General features: G+C 42.9%; 1 protein-coding gene across 3 annotated transcripts in view; it reads left to right on the forward strand.

The window, feature by feature from the left end:
• Positions 1 to 14,080, forward strand: part of ssbp4 (single stranded DNA binding protein 4) — a 78,714-nt gene extending 64,634 nt beyond the window's left edge. The window contains exons 6-17 of one of the 3 annotated variants that reach the window (XM_047586716.1): positions 1,771 to 1,854; positions 4,021 to 4,147; positions 4,269 to 4,336; positions 5,550 to 5,614; positions 6,766 to 6,811; positions 6,913 to 6,948; positions 7,085 to 7,139; positions 8,357 to 8,427; positions 8,652 to 8,730; positions 9,141 to 9,169; positions 9,253 to 9,354; positions 10,930 to 14,080. In XM_047586716.1, coding sequence (XP_047442672.1) covers positions 1,771 to 1,854; positions 4,021 to 4,147; positions 4,269 to 4,336; positions 5,550 to 5,614; positions 6,766 to 6,811; positions 6,913 to 6,948; positions 7,085 to 7,139; positions 8,357 to 8,427; positions 8,652 to 8,730; positions 9,141 to 9,169; positions 9,253 to 9,354; positions 10,930 to 10,959 — 792 coding nt within the window. In that variant the 3' untranslated portion in view covers positions 10,960 to 14,080. The remainder of the gene's footprint in view (positions 1 to 1,770; positions 1,855 to 4,020; positions 4,148 to 4,268; positions 4,337 to 5,549; positions 5,615 to 6,765; positions 6,812 to 6,912; positions 6,949 to 7,084; positions 7,140 to 8,356; positions 8,428 to 8,651; positions 8,731 to 9,140; positions 9,170 to 9,252; positions 9,355 to 10,929) is intronic. The other 2 variants (XM_047586715.1, XM_047586717.1) reach the window with 2 other exon arrangements.
• The last annotated feature ends 357 nt before the right edge of the window (positions 14,081 to 14,437 follow it).

Genomic DNA, 14,437 nt, shown 5'->3' on the forward strand with positions numbered 1-14,437 from the left:
ATATTAAAAGCACAGTTGTCAAAGTAGCGCCCACCTTCACCCTTCATCCACACACATAATCAATCCTACACACACAGTACACACACTATGAGAAAAGAGCTGCTGTCATCTGTACTTTCACTCATCACCACTCACATACATCCCCACACAGACACACACCTGATAGAAAGTTGCCTGACGGACACTGTGAGAGTAGCAGATAAACGTGGTCTGACACTGGGTGGTTCTCTTCCTCCGTTCAGATGTTCAGCTACTAACACATCTCCACTAAAGAGGCAAAGAGGTCAAAGTTTTAGACAGTCTCACTTTAACGTAACACCGTGTTTGTTCGGAGGGATTAAGTTAAGGAAAGATTTCGTCCTGTCATTCTCTCACACTGCGCTGATTGAGCCTTCAGCTCAGAGTTGATTTCAGTGACAGAATAATTTCAGTTATTTTCAAGGAGGGACTTTTCTCCATTTTATTGCCACAGTGACGTTTGCTTGAGTTTCAATATTTGGCACTTCTTTGTGCAGCCAAATTGAGCACCAGAATTAGGCTTATTTTGGCCCTTGATTCTGTATTGGATGGCTTTCACTCTGGCAAACTGGATCGAGTATCATTATGGTAGAATTTACAAAAATAACACAGCGTTTGAAAATGCTCCGTATTATCCTTTGGCAGCAGCACTGTAATTGAATGCTGATTACAGCCCACTTCATGGACCGATCTGACCTCATCCTGGCAATTAACAATTCCTGTACATGAAAATCAATTTGGAAATGTCACTGACAAATCTTATTACACACATTCCTTGTTGCTGTAACAGAATAGTGATGATAGTCGTGTAGTAATTATACATATTTAAACTGGACATGATGCAACTTTCTGATTTTGACCACTGGGGGTAAACAGACAGAATCTGAATTTTGATATTGCCTCTTAGTTTACATAAGTACATAAATAAGCAATATGTTAGAAAATGCCTACTTCCTTTCACACTGACATAGGCCAGAATTATTCTCTAAGGGTTTCGGTTTCTTGCCTTCTGATTCCTACCAACCAATATTCACTGGCTTCACAGCTGTAGTAATCTTCCATCTTTCTTCTTTATTCAGTCACTTAATTATTTATTCCTGCTCAGTATCATGCTACCGTGCTTATTTGAGCTTGACTTCTGGTGGAATGTCTTTCATACCTGCAGAGCCAAAACAAAAAGCTCAAAGTGTCCCAAAATGTATTCGTTGCATTAGCTCGGAGGCAAACCTCTACAGACAGATGCTTTATTGGTCTGAACGCCAGTCCAAATTTCCAAATGTTGGTCTGCAGTCACTCTGTTGGGAACTGATTATGTCCTGGCAAGTATCTGCCGGACCATTTGAGCCATTTGGAAAGGCATTATGCAGTGATGGACAGATGAGTAGCAGCACTGTAGTCATACATGTCATCTGAATGTTGTGGATTTAAATTGGCTTGGAATAAAACGGCTTTGTGTCGTTGTGGGATTATTCAGTAGTATGCATGTTTTTTTTTTCTTTGTATTATTTGAAACAGGCCCTATAATGAAGTCCAAACGACTGTTACCAGACTTATATTCTGACAGAAATTGAGTCTGACTGCTCCGGGCTACGGGAAAATATGTCTGTCCCTCAAACCAATCCTTTCAATGAAGTTGTCTTTGTAAAAGAATTTATTGTTGCTTTGTTGTTTTTAATAATGTTTCACAGGCAGGCTCGATTACTGCCGTTCTTTTAGCACTTTCTTGACATCTTTATGTTTTTTCTTCACCAGGGTCCTCCAGGATCTCAGCCTTCCCCCCACACACAGCCTCCCCCACACAACCCCAGCAATCCCATGATGGGACCTCACGGACAGGTAAGGGAGAAACGTTTAAAAGCCACTTCACGTCCCTTGTAGCGTCTGATGTCCATTTCACTCATTCACTCACTCTCTCTCTCACTCACTCACTGGTACAAACAGCACACTGGTCCCTTGTTGCGCTAGCAGGCAGGAGAGGCAGCGTCCACAATGGTGGATGGGATGAATAATTTAGCTGTGTTGGCCCAGCTGTAAGGAGCGGAGGTGCATCTGGAGGGCCTCCTCTCTCCCTCAGCCCACCACTCACCATCCCATAGTCCATCAATAGACCATTAATATTGCAGCACAGCCTGACACTGTGCAGCTCTTCGTGCGCAAACCGACCACAACACGGTCAAAGGAGGAGGGGAGGGGAGGGGAAACGTAGACATGAATGTAAAGGAAAACAGTAGTAAGTGGGTCCCCGCCTCAAGCACTAATTGTAATTATATAACTTGTCCTCCGCTTGGCCCAAACGTACACACGAACACCCGATGCACAGAACAGGCAGCGTATAATTACCACTCAAACGCGGTCTCCTGTTGTGTTTTGTGTTGTCTGTTTTAGTCACTGTGTGAAAACGATGATGTGAACATTATTCTGCTGCTCCCGCTCTGAGTCCAAAACACACAACTCTGCCCCAATCAGCAGTCAAATCAGCATGTATCCCCTCGACGCCAAAATAGTTGGACTGAGTCTGGAATTAATTCCTATCATCTGACAGAAATGTGGCTCTCTGGGTGCTGGTATTTGTAGCTGCAGCAGTGTGCTCTCATAGGTAATTCTGAAAACCATCTGTCTGTGGTGCTTTACATTATTCACTAGTTATGCGCTGGCGCTGACTCGTGTGCGAGTCCGAGCCAGCCTGTCCTCGTCCCCGCTCTGCGGAAACACATGCGTCTATAAGTTTTTGTGACAAATCACTGTGCAGCCAGTCCGAATGGCACTGCTGCGTGGTTACAAAGGGACGACAGGAACATGTCCAGCACACGTGTCACTGCACAAAACAGACACCTTCAAGATGTCGGTCTTTTCATCCGCCCGTGCCAGATTTCTGTTCTTTTTCTGCTGCACCTCTTCATGTCGCTCTATTTTTTTTATTATTATTATTTTCCTCTTGTCTCGCTCTCCCTTCTCTGTCCTCCCTTACCTTTACCCTAATGGCTTTTACCACCTGAGGTCTTACTTTCCAGAACTTAATGTCATGCCCCTCCTTCCTGGGAAATGTAACAAAACTACAGCAGCACTATTCTTCAACACAATAGCTCCCCCTGCTGAAATGCAAAGGCAGCAATAGTGGCCGGGTCATAGAAAGGGAGCCAGGTTTACCACCTCGATTCACCGACCGAGAGTGTCACGTATCAGGAACAGTGTCTCTGTTTTAGATGAAAACATGTCTGCAGACAGACATTCATCAGGGAGAGACGTTTAATTGGAGCTAATTGAAATAATATTACCATCATAATAGTATTTTACAGAGATCTGTGCTCAATTGATTAATTTTAAATGTCAGGTTGCCTCAATGAGAGGAGTAGCTCTTAAAAACAGACGTGAGATTTGTTCGTCTTAAATCCCCAAACAAAGACTCGAATAGATTTATGCACGTGATGTTATTAAACAAAAATTTGACGTCTAATTTGATGTTTGCTGAGCTGATAATCACTATGGCGTGTTGAGACATGTGCGCTTGTTGCGGTTTGTGTATTTTCTAGTATGTGCTTTCTGTCATTTCATCACGCTTTAATTTCCTTAGAAGTCGGTTTAATGACTCCTGCTGCATTCATTTTTTTACAAACTCTGCAATAAATAAATAGTGTCAGTACAATTTCATGAGTGCGTTATATTAATATTGTTTCCACTTTAGCTACAGTATGTTAATTTATTCATCAGAGTCGATGTGTTTAGAAAAACAATCCTAAACTGATTATCTGTGCTACTGAATGTAATGATTTTTATACGCCATTAAGTTGATACTTAATTTCTTTCAAATTGAATGAAACTTAAATTCAACATTGCTTCATTGTAAGTGATCCAAGCTTATAGTGTTCACTTGATTAAACAAAGTCATAAGCTTTTTGATGATATTCAAAGATGAGTTAGCTCGTTAGTATATTTAAACAAGTATTTAGCGTGTGATCACTCTGAAATGCAGTAATCGTTGTCCTTCACCTGCCCTTCCTGCAGCCATTCATGTCTCCGCGGTACCCAGGTGGCCCAAGGCCCTCCCTCCGTATGCCAAATCAGCCTCCTGGGAGCATCCCCGGGTCACAGCCTCTCCTTCCAAACAGCCTGGACCCCACCAGACCTCAAGGTGCGGACCCACATTGTGGTTTTAATCCCAGCAGCCTCCATTTTTCCACTTGAATCTAATCAATACAAAAACACCTTTTCCCCATTTGTGCTATGTTAATGCTCTCTGTGTTTCACTGCAGGACATCCAAACATGGGAGGTCCAATGAGAATGAATCCCCCCCGAGGCATGGGAGGCATGGGCCCACAGGTAAATCAGAGCACACTAACTTCTATATTAGTTGCATAGAACAATATAACACCTAAAGCAAGTCATGAAGGCGCATGGTGTCCCTCAGCTCTACCAGCACACTGCACTCACTCTGTGCAGCTGCCACACAGTCAGATTTGGTGCTTGGACTCTCAGTTTATGAGCAAACCCAATGTTTGGTTGCCCTTCAATAAAGGCTCCCATAAAAACGGCTATAATGTCAAACCAGCAGCCTATAAACAGCATGTAGATAAAACTCTCCACTGCCGAAGAGAAGTTTTGGTTCAGCCAGCCTCATAACTTGGTCTTTAAATGTCAGACACGCTCTGGTGATTAGCTTGGCTCTGACCAGAGCTCACCCACCGCTAATGCCAGTTCTACGTGTTAAATGCTACTTGTTGACTCCCACCTGGAAAGACAAACAGAGGTGTGATGCGCAGCTATGAAGAAGTCACCACCAACACATTTGACCAAAGATGGTGCCAAAGTCAACACTGCTAGTTTCCTTTCATCGCTTTAAATTTTGCTAATGTGATTTATTGTAAAGCATAATGCACTTAAAGAACAGTGTCCTTTTGAATTACCATTACCCAGACAGCTGCTTCTTTCCGCACCCAGCCACCTCACACTCCAGCGTCACCTCGCACAAAGACACAAACACACACTCTTTCCCTGTGCCCTTCGGCCCCTCTCTGTGCCACCCTGGCTCGGTGACTTTGGCAGCGAGCGCACTAGCAGCTGGTGTGGCATCTGCTCGACAAGTGTAATCGTCTGCCGAACAAAACTCTTCCTCTGAGTGGAGCTGCTCTCTGGCCTGCCCCACTACTCTCTCCTTCAGTCACACGCACATACATACATGCCCAAGTACACGCATGTGATGCCAGCCAAACCCACCCACTGGGCAGCCATGAAGGCATACATGCAAATACACAGAGGAGAGCATGTACACACAGACACATATACTGAGGCTCACAACGTACAGGCACACACAAACAGTCACACACACACACACACACACACACACACACACACAGCTGTCCGCTCTCACACACAGCCCACTCCAACCAGCCCACACGCAGCTCATACATGCACATAATTAAACACTAGTTAGTGGGAGACATGATCATCGCTGACCTTCATTAAGATTCAAAACCTTTAGACAGAGCAGGTGTGAGTCTTTGTCCTGACTGTGTGTGTTCATCTCTTTGTGCAGAACTACGGCGGAGGGATGAGGCCTCCTCCGAACTCCATGGGGCCAGGGATGCCAGGCATGAACATGTTAGTAAACCAAGAAAAATAACATTTCTGAATTACCCAGAAAAAGACTTTGTTTTTTTTTCTTTCTTATTTTTGTTTTAGCTGTCGGGTACGATAACACTTTGCTCACCAAGAAAGGGTGTACTTTTGAAATATGTATTCCTGGAGCAATCTTGGGGGTGTGCTGCAAAACTAAAATTACTAACAAACAAAACATTTCTTACAACAGACTCGACAAGTCCCAGAAACGAAAGGAAAAAAAAGACACGGGGCAGGAATTGCCCTTAAATGCCCTCAGAGCCGATGAATCTCAAATTTGCTGGTTTCAAGCCGGAGAACATTTTTTGACCTCAACTCTACATGCTAATGCCAGTATCATCAGCTTAACATGATAGGAAACATTTCCAGTTATTTGTGATTTGTCCCTTGTCCCCTTGTGATTTGTCCCGATTTGGTGTAGCAGGTATAAGTAAAAAATACAACTGGACCTAAATTTGATCCCTGAGACACACCATACATTATGTTTGCAAATGGAGAAATACAATTATAGTTATAGATGAGCACATTCAAAGCTTTGCCTTAGCCCCCCCACCCCCCCTCACTCGAGTGCCTGAGTCAGTCTGTTAAAAATACCGTGGCGTCACTTCTGTCGGGGGCTGCACTCAGGTGCAGCAGCACCAGAATGTAGCATGTCTGCATCCGAAGTCATCAGGAGATTTCTGGTGACCTTCAAAAGAGCAGTCTCTTTCCTGTGGTATTTATGAAAGCCAAATTGAAACATTTCAAAAATGAAAAATTATTTTCCACAGACGAAGGACGTTATGGACACGCATTTCTTTCAAGCCCTTTTTTTAAAAAGTTGTTTTTACACAAACGACCTTAAAATAATCAGAAACACAAGTAAGACGAGAATGAACCGTTAAATCCAGAAAGTTAACTGAGCCCTGCAAAGTTCATTATACTGAATAAAAACTTAGATGTCAGTGATGTGTTGAAAGGACAAAATAGCTTTATCTCCAATGAAATTTAAATAAAAACATTTTCTCGTGTAATTCACTTCTTTTCCAGACTGTTGTGCATATGAACTGCTAGACTGTGTTTATGTAGAAATAACTTGACTTGTCCTCTACGTAGTAATCTCCTACTAAGGACCTCTCTGTTGGTTTTTGCAGGGGTCCTGGTGGAAGAGGTCCATGGCCGAACCCCAACACCAACTCAGTGAGTCACATTCTCTCACGTCTTTATTCCTACATGACTGAGTGTGTTTACAATAACTGTGTCTCATGTTTTGTTTCACCTCGGGTCTATTCTCTCCACAGATAGCTTATTCATCTTCATCTCCAGGCAACTATGTGGTAAGTGTACCGTCGTGAACTCGTGTTCGACCACGGGCCATAAATTACCTGTCAAGCGGTGATATCTAACAGGCACGCTGCCATCTAGATCCACTCAGCGCTCATTTCTCTCCCCCTCTCCCTCTCAACCCCTCAGGGCCCTCCAGGGGGAGGCGGCCCACCAGGAACTCCCATCATGCCTAGCCCCGGAGGTGAGTTATGCGCTTCAGTCTCCCCTCTGATTTCTACTTTTATCCAGCCTTCACTGTCGAAGAAACATCAAATCCGTCAGATATGCGTCTCTCTCTTTGGGGGGTAAACAGAGATATGCCTCTAAATACTGGAGGAATCCAGTGTTTAGGAGAATCTGTTGGTGTAAAACATTTATAAACGAAAAATATTACACAGAGTGCGATTTCACATGTAGCACACATAGAGACATTTTTTATCGTGACACAGTTTTTCACTTAAGGCACACGGTGAAAAGCTAACAGCGCTGCTAGCTGTGTTTTGTCATAGCCGAGACAGGAAGCAGAGGCATGTTGGTCTGCAGTCCACTGATCCATCTCAGCCTTGACTCATCAATAAAGTGTCTCTGCGGAGGATCGTCTGAGAACAAAACTCTGCCGGTTGATACCCTGTAGATATGGAGACTTTCCTTTTGTGTCCACTATTTATTATTTATGTACATAACTCTATTGTGTATGTTGCGGGGCAACCTTTTGCAGGGCTGCTCACACGTACACTAGGATGGAAAACATGTTTCCACTGCAGTCGCCAAGACTGTGCGCACAGGCACACACACACACACACACACACACACAAACCTCACCCAAAAATGCACACCTCACACTCACCCCCCACCACTACCTCTCTTTGAGTCACGACAGCACAACTTACATTCAGGGACACTGAGGGACAAAATTTCTCCACCACTTTCCATGTACTAGATCCGCCTCTGCTTCTGTGTTTTGAGTTGAATTTGTTCCTTCTGCTCCCAGTTATGTGTTCATGACGTTTTAACAGCAATGTCAGATCAAGGTCACCTCATCCCTTTGAAGATTTCAGGGAGCGACACGGGATGCGGTTGTTGCTAAGATGCCAGGGTGTCCGGATAACGACAAATGCCATTATTACGATAAAAAGAGAGGTTGATTGACAGCTTCTCTGACGTTGCGTACAGGCAGTAGAAATTAACACAGATGGTCTTTGTCTTGTGAAGGCTTGTACCGATCAAAAACTGTGTAAATCAAACTGTTTCAAAGACATGGCGTCATTGTTCATCATCCTATACTTAAACCATATTGAATACTTTTTTTTTTTAGAATAACTGGATATTAAATATGAAGGTGCTAAAGCTTTTTTAGCATGTGTGCCATAGTCTACTTTAATGTATTCACAGTTTAAAACAACTGGTCTTTCTTCACAGATTCAACAAATTCAAGTGAAAACATCTACACAATGATGAACCCTATTGGCCCTGGTGTAAATAGACCCAATGTAAGTATTTATTTATTTAATTTTGACTCGAAATCCTTTCCGAGTTTCTACATTTAAATAATCATTGATTAAATCTAATTTGTCACCGTGCCACATTACATAAGCCTGTAAAAAGCAACATAAGTGGCCTTAGGTGATGTTCCTGTTCTAATTGTCAAGTCCTATGAGGCAGCTTTGTGATATTGTTCTATGTAAATGAAAACAACGCGACTGTTTTTCTACAGTTCCCAATGGGGCCAGGTCCCGATGGGCCCATGGGTGGAATGGGTACTATGGAGCAGCATCATATGAACGGATCACTAGGTGAGTAACTACTGCTCAGTGTATGTAGCAGATACTTTGCATAAGCTCTTGGGTATACTCACTGAAACCTTGTTTGAACACTTTTCTAGAAGTAACACTCTGCCCTCTAATGGCAGGTAGAGGAAGTGTCGGCCCCTTCCTGGTATTGATCAAAGTTTAAACAGATTAGTGGGGCAGTGAGTAGGCCAATTGATCCGGTGGATGTGTTAGATGGGATCAGTGAAGCCAGTGAAGTTTGTGCTCATCTGTATCTGAAACAAATAGCTTAATTAAAGACCATTATGTGTAAGAGGGGGGAGGGTTGTTTCCACTTGCTTTAGATGCCCTGATCTGGCCCTGAATTAGCAGCAGCATGCTGAGGATCTGTTAAAGCTAATGGTTATGTTCCTTTGTTTTATTTCTAATCACAGGCTCTGGTGACATGGATGGGTTGCCAAAGGTGAGGCTGACTATCTGTGTGTTTGTTTATTTGTCCGTATGTGTGAGTTCTTTATTCCTCATCGGCCCACCTGTGTGTTGCAGAATTCTCCCAACAATATGGCAGGCATGAACAATCCTCCCGGCACCCCGCGGGACGACAGCGAGATGGCAGGCAACTTTTTAAACCCATTCCAAAGTGAAAGTGTGAGTACAGTATCGTACACCACCACCTCTCCAGAAGTTCACCCACAACGAAGCTCAATACATGTAACACTGTGACTCCGCCGTCTGGCACGAGCCTCACTTATACAGACCGCTGCACATTAGAAACTACCCAGTTGTCCATAGCAACCTGGGACTGGTTTCACACAGACGGACGTTGTGCTAAACCATACCTGACTGTCTCGACCAGGACTGGTTTGTAATGAATTCTGGGTAAATTAAGACATTTTTGAACGGATCTCAAGCGTTCCAATCCACTCCTTTAACTCCACATAATCCACAAATCAAACTCACTTAGTTGTGTTTGAAAGAATTTAATTAGACTTTCAGCTTGAAAGTGCAGAAAAAGTTTCTCCTTCTGAAGGCAGAATCAAATCTAATAAAGTTGTTTCATATAATAATAATATAATAAGTGTTGTTGGAGTCTCGATCGCTCCATACTTCTTCACCTCCTGCGTGCACATTAAAGTAAGTGAAGTTGAGATGGAAAATGTTCAGTTACAACGATATTTTACAGTAATAATTCGGAGTGTAACCAGTAACAATGCCAACGATCTTCTTTCCCTCACACCGACATGTGGCAGAGCTGGGGTGCTGTCATTTTCTATTGCTGTAAACTCACCGGTCGGACTCAGGACGTCGTTTTGTTTCAACTAACAGTGTCTGACTGCGATACAAACAGGTCACTGTGCTGGACACCGAAAAACTTTTCTTCCTATAGCTCACTGCACAACACCGCTAACAAACTGCCATTTATGAGCTCTGTTTGGCCGACTATTTCGGTTTCGACTGGTCAGCGTGTGTCTGTGGCTGTTACCATGGAAACACAGCTTGGTACGTGGAATGTCAGTAAATAAAAAAAAATCCGCAAATAAAAATCGCGAGGCAATTAAAAGCCAGGTCTCAAGATGTTCAGGACTCCAGGATGAGTACACTCAAATGTCTCCTCTGCCTCTGGGGAATCTTTGTAATTTACTCCTTAAGTCTTTATTTGTGTTGAACTGTTTTGCTTTAAAGTGACCTAAGGACAAAATGATGACTCCACAGAGTCAGCCCAAAATGTTGTGTTTGTAAAACCCAACCCTGCTCTATTTAGCACAATCTACTATGGTTTCAAAATGAGCCCCCGTGGCCTAATTGATTCTTTTATAGTTATACCCCTTCTCTCCAGTTTAACTAACTCAACCACAGCATGCACAGACACAAGCATGGAAAAAACAAAACAAAAAAAACAAACACGCAGTATGCTTTCTCTGATGCATGGAGAGATTGTCATAAAGTGATTAATACGAGACTGCGCCGTCACTGTGATCTGAAACCCCCTAACATTTTCTCTTTGGGCTGAACTCTGCTCTGCTTGCTTGGTTTACTGACACGGACAGTACGTCAGAGAGGGTTAACAGTTATGTTTTAATGTCTGCTGCAAAGGGCTGGTGTACTGGACATGGCATCTAGTTTGAAGTATCGCTTTCATCTTAAACTGGGTAGCATAACAAGTTTAATATAGTATTGGCTTATCTTTTCCCCCCTCCCTCTCTTTTTTTTCTCTCTTTACAGTATTCACCCAACATGACGATGAGTGTGTGATTTTTTTTTTTATTTTATCTTTTATTTTACTTTTCATCTCCCTTTATCTCCCTTTCCCATCCACCCTGGTGCGTCTTGCATTACTTCCCTCCCTCCTCCCTCCTCCTCTTCGTGGACGGTGTGCTGTGCCACACAGCCCCTGGGGATTCCCCTGGAAGGCAGGACTCCTCTGAAGGCCCCTCATCCCAACGCCTGTAAAATGGTTGTAAGAGCATGAAACGGCCACCGAGCAGCAGGAAGGCCTCCTCTCCGATTCTCCTCGCCTGCTGGGCCTCATCGGGGGCCCTCGGACAGCGTGAGCCTGAGCCTGCCCCGAGCCCGTCTCTCTCAAATCCAAAACCTGCCCTCATGGGTGACATTCAGGCCCAATCAAGATGTCCCTCTGCATTCAGCTCCAACCCACCACCACCACCACCACCCCACCTTTATATCATGCTGATCACAAGTCATGAGGGCACGCAGTAGTTGACTGACACGGGGCCGAAAGAGCCTCGTTCAAAAACTATGCGCCTGTGGCAGAAAAATATGAACTGATAATGTTATTTTAGGGCGAATATGGTTTTCATTCAATGTGTATTTTTGTTTTTTTGTTTTTTGTTGATGATAATATTATTGTTCTGATTTTCATGATTGATATTATTTGACTAATGTAGTTATGATTTCCTGTAAAGGGCACATTTTATCTCAGCAGCAGCATCAACAATGACAGAATAAGCACACACTCGAAAAATGCACAATGATTTTCTGTTTACATGACTTTAGGTTGTTTGTCGTTCGTCTTGTTTTTTGTCACGGTCTGTCTCACTTCACATACCTCCTCCTGAAAGCGTCTTCTGATCTCGTAAGTTTGTGTCTTTGCCACTTAAACGTTAGAGCGAAAACGAGTGTCTTCACCTGATGACGTGCTGAGGTGTGTCAGATAAATCTAGCCATACAGCTGAAGCAGAGGCTCGCCCAGAGCTCCGCTGCTCTCTGGTACAAAGTGTCTGTTGGTGAATAATCCGATGTGTAGCTATCTCGTCTTAATAAGCAAACCCTCCCTCACCTGTCTATGTTTTTACTGCGGGAAAATGGCTCCGACGACATCCTGAGATGATTATCGGGATGGGTGCCGTTTCTAATTCAGTAGCAGGCGGGGCGTTTTTTGGATGCTCTCGCCTCCTCTTTTGGATTTGGTCCGGTCTGTAAATACAGCATATTTAGCTTGTATTGATGTTGTTTTATTGTTCGTTATTTACAAGTTGTCTGTGAATCCTGAAATGTGGTTCGTCCCCCTTCATCGCTACGATTTCAACCACACTGTGGATTCGCAAGTGGCACCGTTTTCCTCCCAGGATTCATTCTGGTCTCACCAGCATCCCCTCTCGGACTCGGAGATACTGTGGGACCTCCGATACGCTCACGAAGCCTTTCTTGCTTTGAGTTTGTATTGAACTCACAGATCCCGTTTGATATACACTTTCTAAGCCCAGGGCAAATGATTGTCTCCACAGAGGTTACATCGATGAGTTCCCTGGGATAAATGATGCAGATGCCTGGGTGGCTGAATAATGCGCCTAGGGATTCAGAGACCATGCGGCCACGTCGGTCTAAAGAAGCGGAACAGTAACAGGAAAGATTTGCAGCGGATATATTTCCATTTTGTGATTTGTTTTTATTTTAAATGTATTCAACTGATGAAAAAAAAATGAAAGCCCATAGAATCTGCACACTAAGAAAAGCATAGCATCATATTATGCTATTTAATTATTTTTTTTTTCTTATGTTCTGTACTGTTGGCCTAATCAGCTCTCACTGTCTCTGTTTCAAGGGGTATAAATAATCTCTCGTGGCACCACACGGCAACACTTACATCGCAGCTGTGTTCAAACCAACAATAACAAACGTTGTATCCTCTGTGGGGGATGGTGACGTACGTATTCCTGATATCAATGTGAACATATTGTACCCAGAATTCAACAGGGACATCTGCAGGCAGGGTTTGGCTATCGGTGGCATGGGAGTCACGCTCTCCGGTGTTCCTTCTACGTAGTGACACACGCCTCCCTTCTTCCCTCCAATCCCAACCCAACCCCCTCCCCGCCCCCCACCCTTTAATTTCCTTTTTTGTAAATACTGTATAATGCATTTTGATATCATTGACATGTTTTGATATGTCAGTCACTACCAATGAATACAGCTGAAAGTAAATTATAAATAAAACTGTCCATGTTTTTCATAGAGAAAGGATGTGCTGACGATGTGGCTCATGTGGCAAAATTTATAGAATACAGTAAACGTTGCTAAATGTATAGATTACAGTAACACTTAATGCAGACTGTGTGCTGAAGCCTTGTATGGTGGGGAGGATGGGACAGAGAGAGGACAGGGCAGAGAGAAGCAAACCAGCTGTGGCGTCCTCACTCTGCCCTTGACTCCTTAAGTTTCTGTTCACAGTTGCTGTTGGGTTTGAAAAATCGTGTGAATAATTTTTTCCAAAGGGCATCTTCTCACAAAACGAAACATGTGACCTCATATTGCAGTTTTTAATATGAAGGATTTTTATCGATTTAAAAAAAAAAAAAAACTTTTAAAAAGGAAAAAATACTTACGAAAACCTCATTTTAAATTAAGTGTAGATCAAAAAGTAATAGTTATGGGGAAAAACTGTGTCCTTTGCTATTCGCTCCTGTAATAGCGTTGTATAGTTTGAAGCTCTCTCACTGATCCTCTCTCAGTCCTCTGTGTATATCGATCGTTGGCCATCTCTGTACTTCTATTGTGATGTATAATACTGTACCATTAGGGAGATTTGCTGGTCGGGCGGGGTGGTTATATTGAGTCGGGAAGGGGTGGGAATTCAAGGGAAGGGGATATTAATGATTCTCCTGTACCATTCATGGTCCTCTCTGATGACACGGCAGTATTCGATATGAAGCAGTCTGTCTCTTGGGTTTGCTTTGTATTTCATAGTAGGGTAGTTCAGAATCTTGTCTTAGGGACTTAGGTGTCTTGTGTAGGTAATAAAGATGTTCTTTGTATGTTTCTTTATATTGTAAAGTTTCTTTAGACTGAAAGAAAACAGATAATTTGCTTATCAAAAAAGAAACAATGCATCAATAATAAATGTCATTTGATTTTTCCTCTGTGTTTGAATCTCCTTCCTCTGAACTCTTGAACTTTCAACATCAGCATAGTTTGTAGAATCAATGTACACATAGTGGACACATCCTTTTTGTCTGCTTTGCTTGATCAGATAAACCCATGCTTAAGACAAAAGCCTGTGTCAAAAAAACATGGGGGGCAATGGTTAATTTTAAGACATACTGTATATGATTAGAAAGGACTGCAGTGCACTAGGTTTAGTTTTAACTTCTGACTGCTCTATCATAACTGCTCGCTTTAAGATTGAACCTTTGAACACACTTTTATACTCATAAATTATTAATGTTTGATAAAGTCTATGTGAAACAGTTTTATTGGCTTTGGTTAAGGCTAC

This window comes from Mugil cephalus, chromosome 6, assembly GCF_022458985.1.
Source record: "Mugil cephalus isolate CIBA_MC_2020 chromosome 6, CIBA_Mcephalus_1.1, whole genome shotgun sequence".
In the NCBI taxonomy this organism is placed as follows: Eukaryota; Metazoa; Chordata; class Actinopteri; order Mugiliformes; family Mugilidae; genus Mugil; species Mugil cephalus.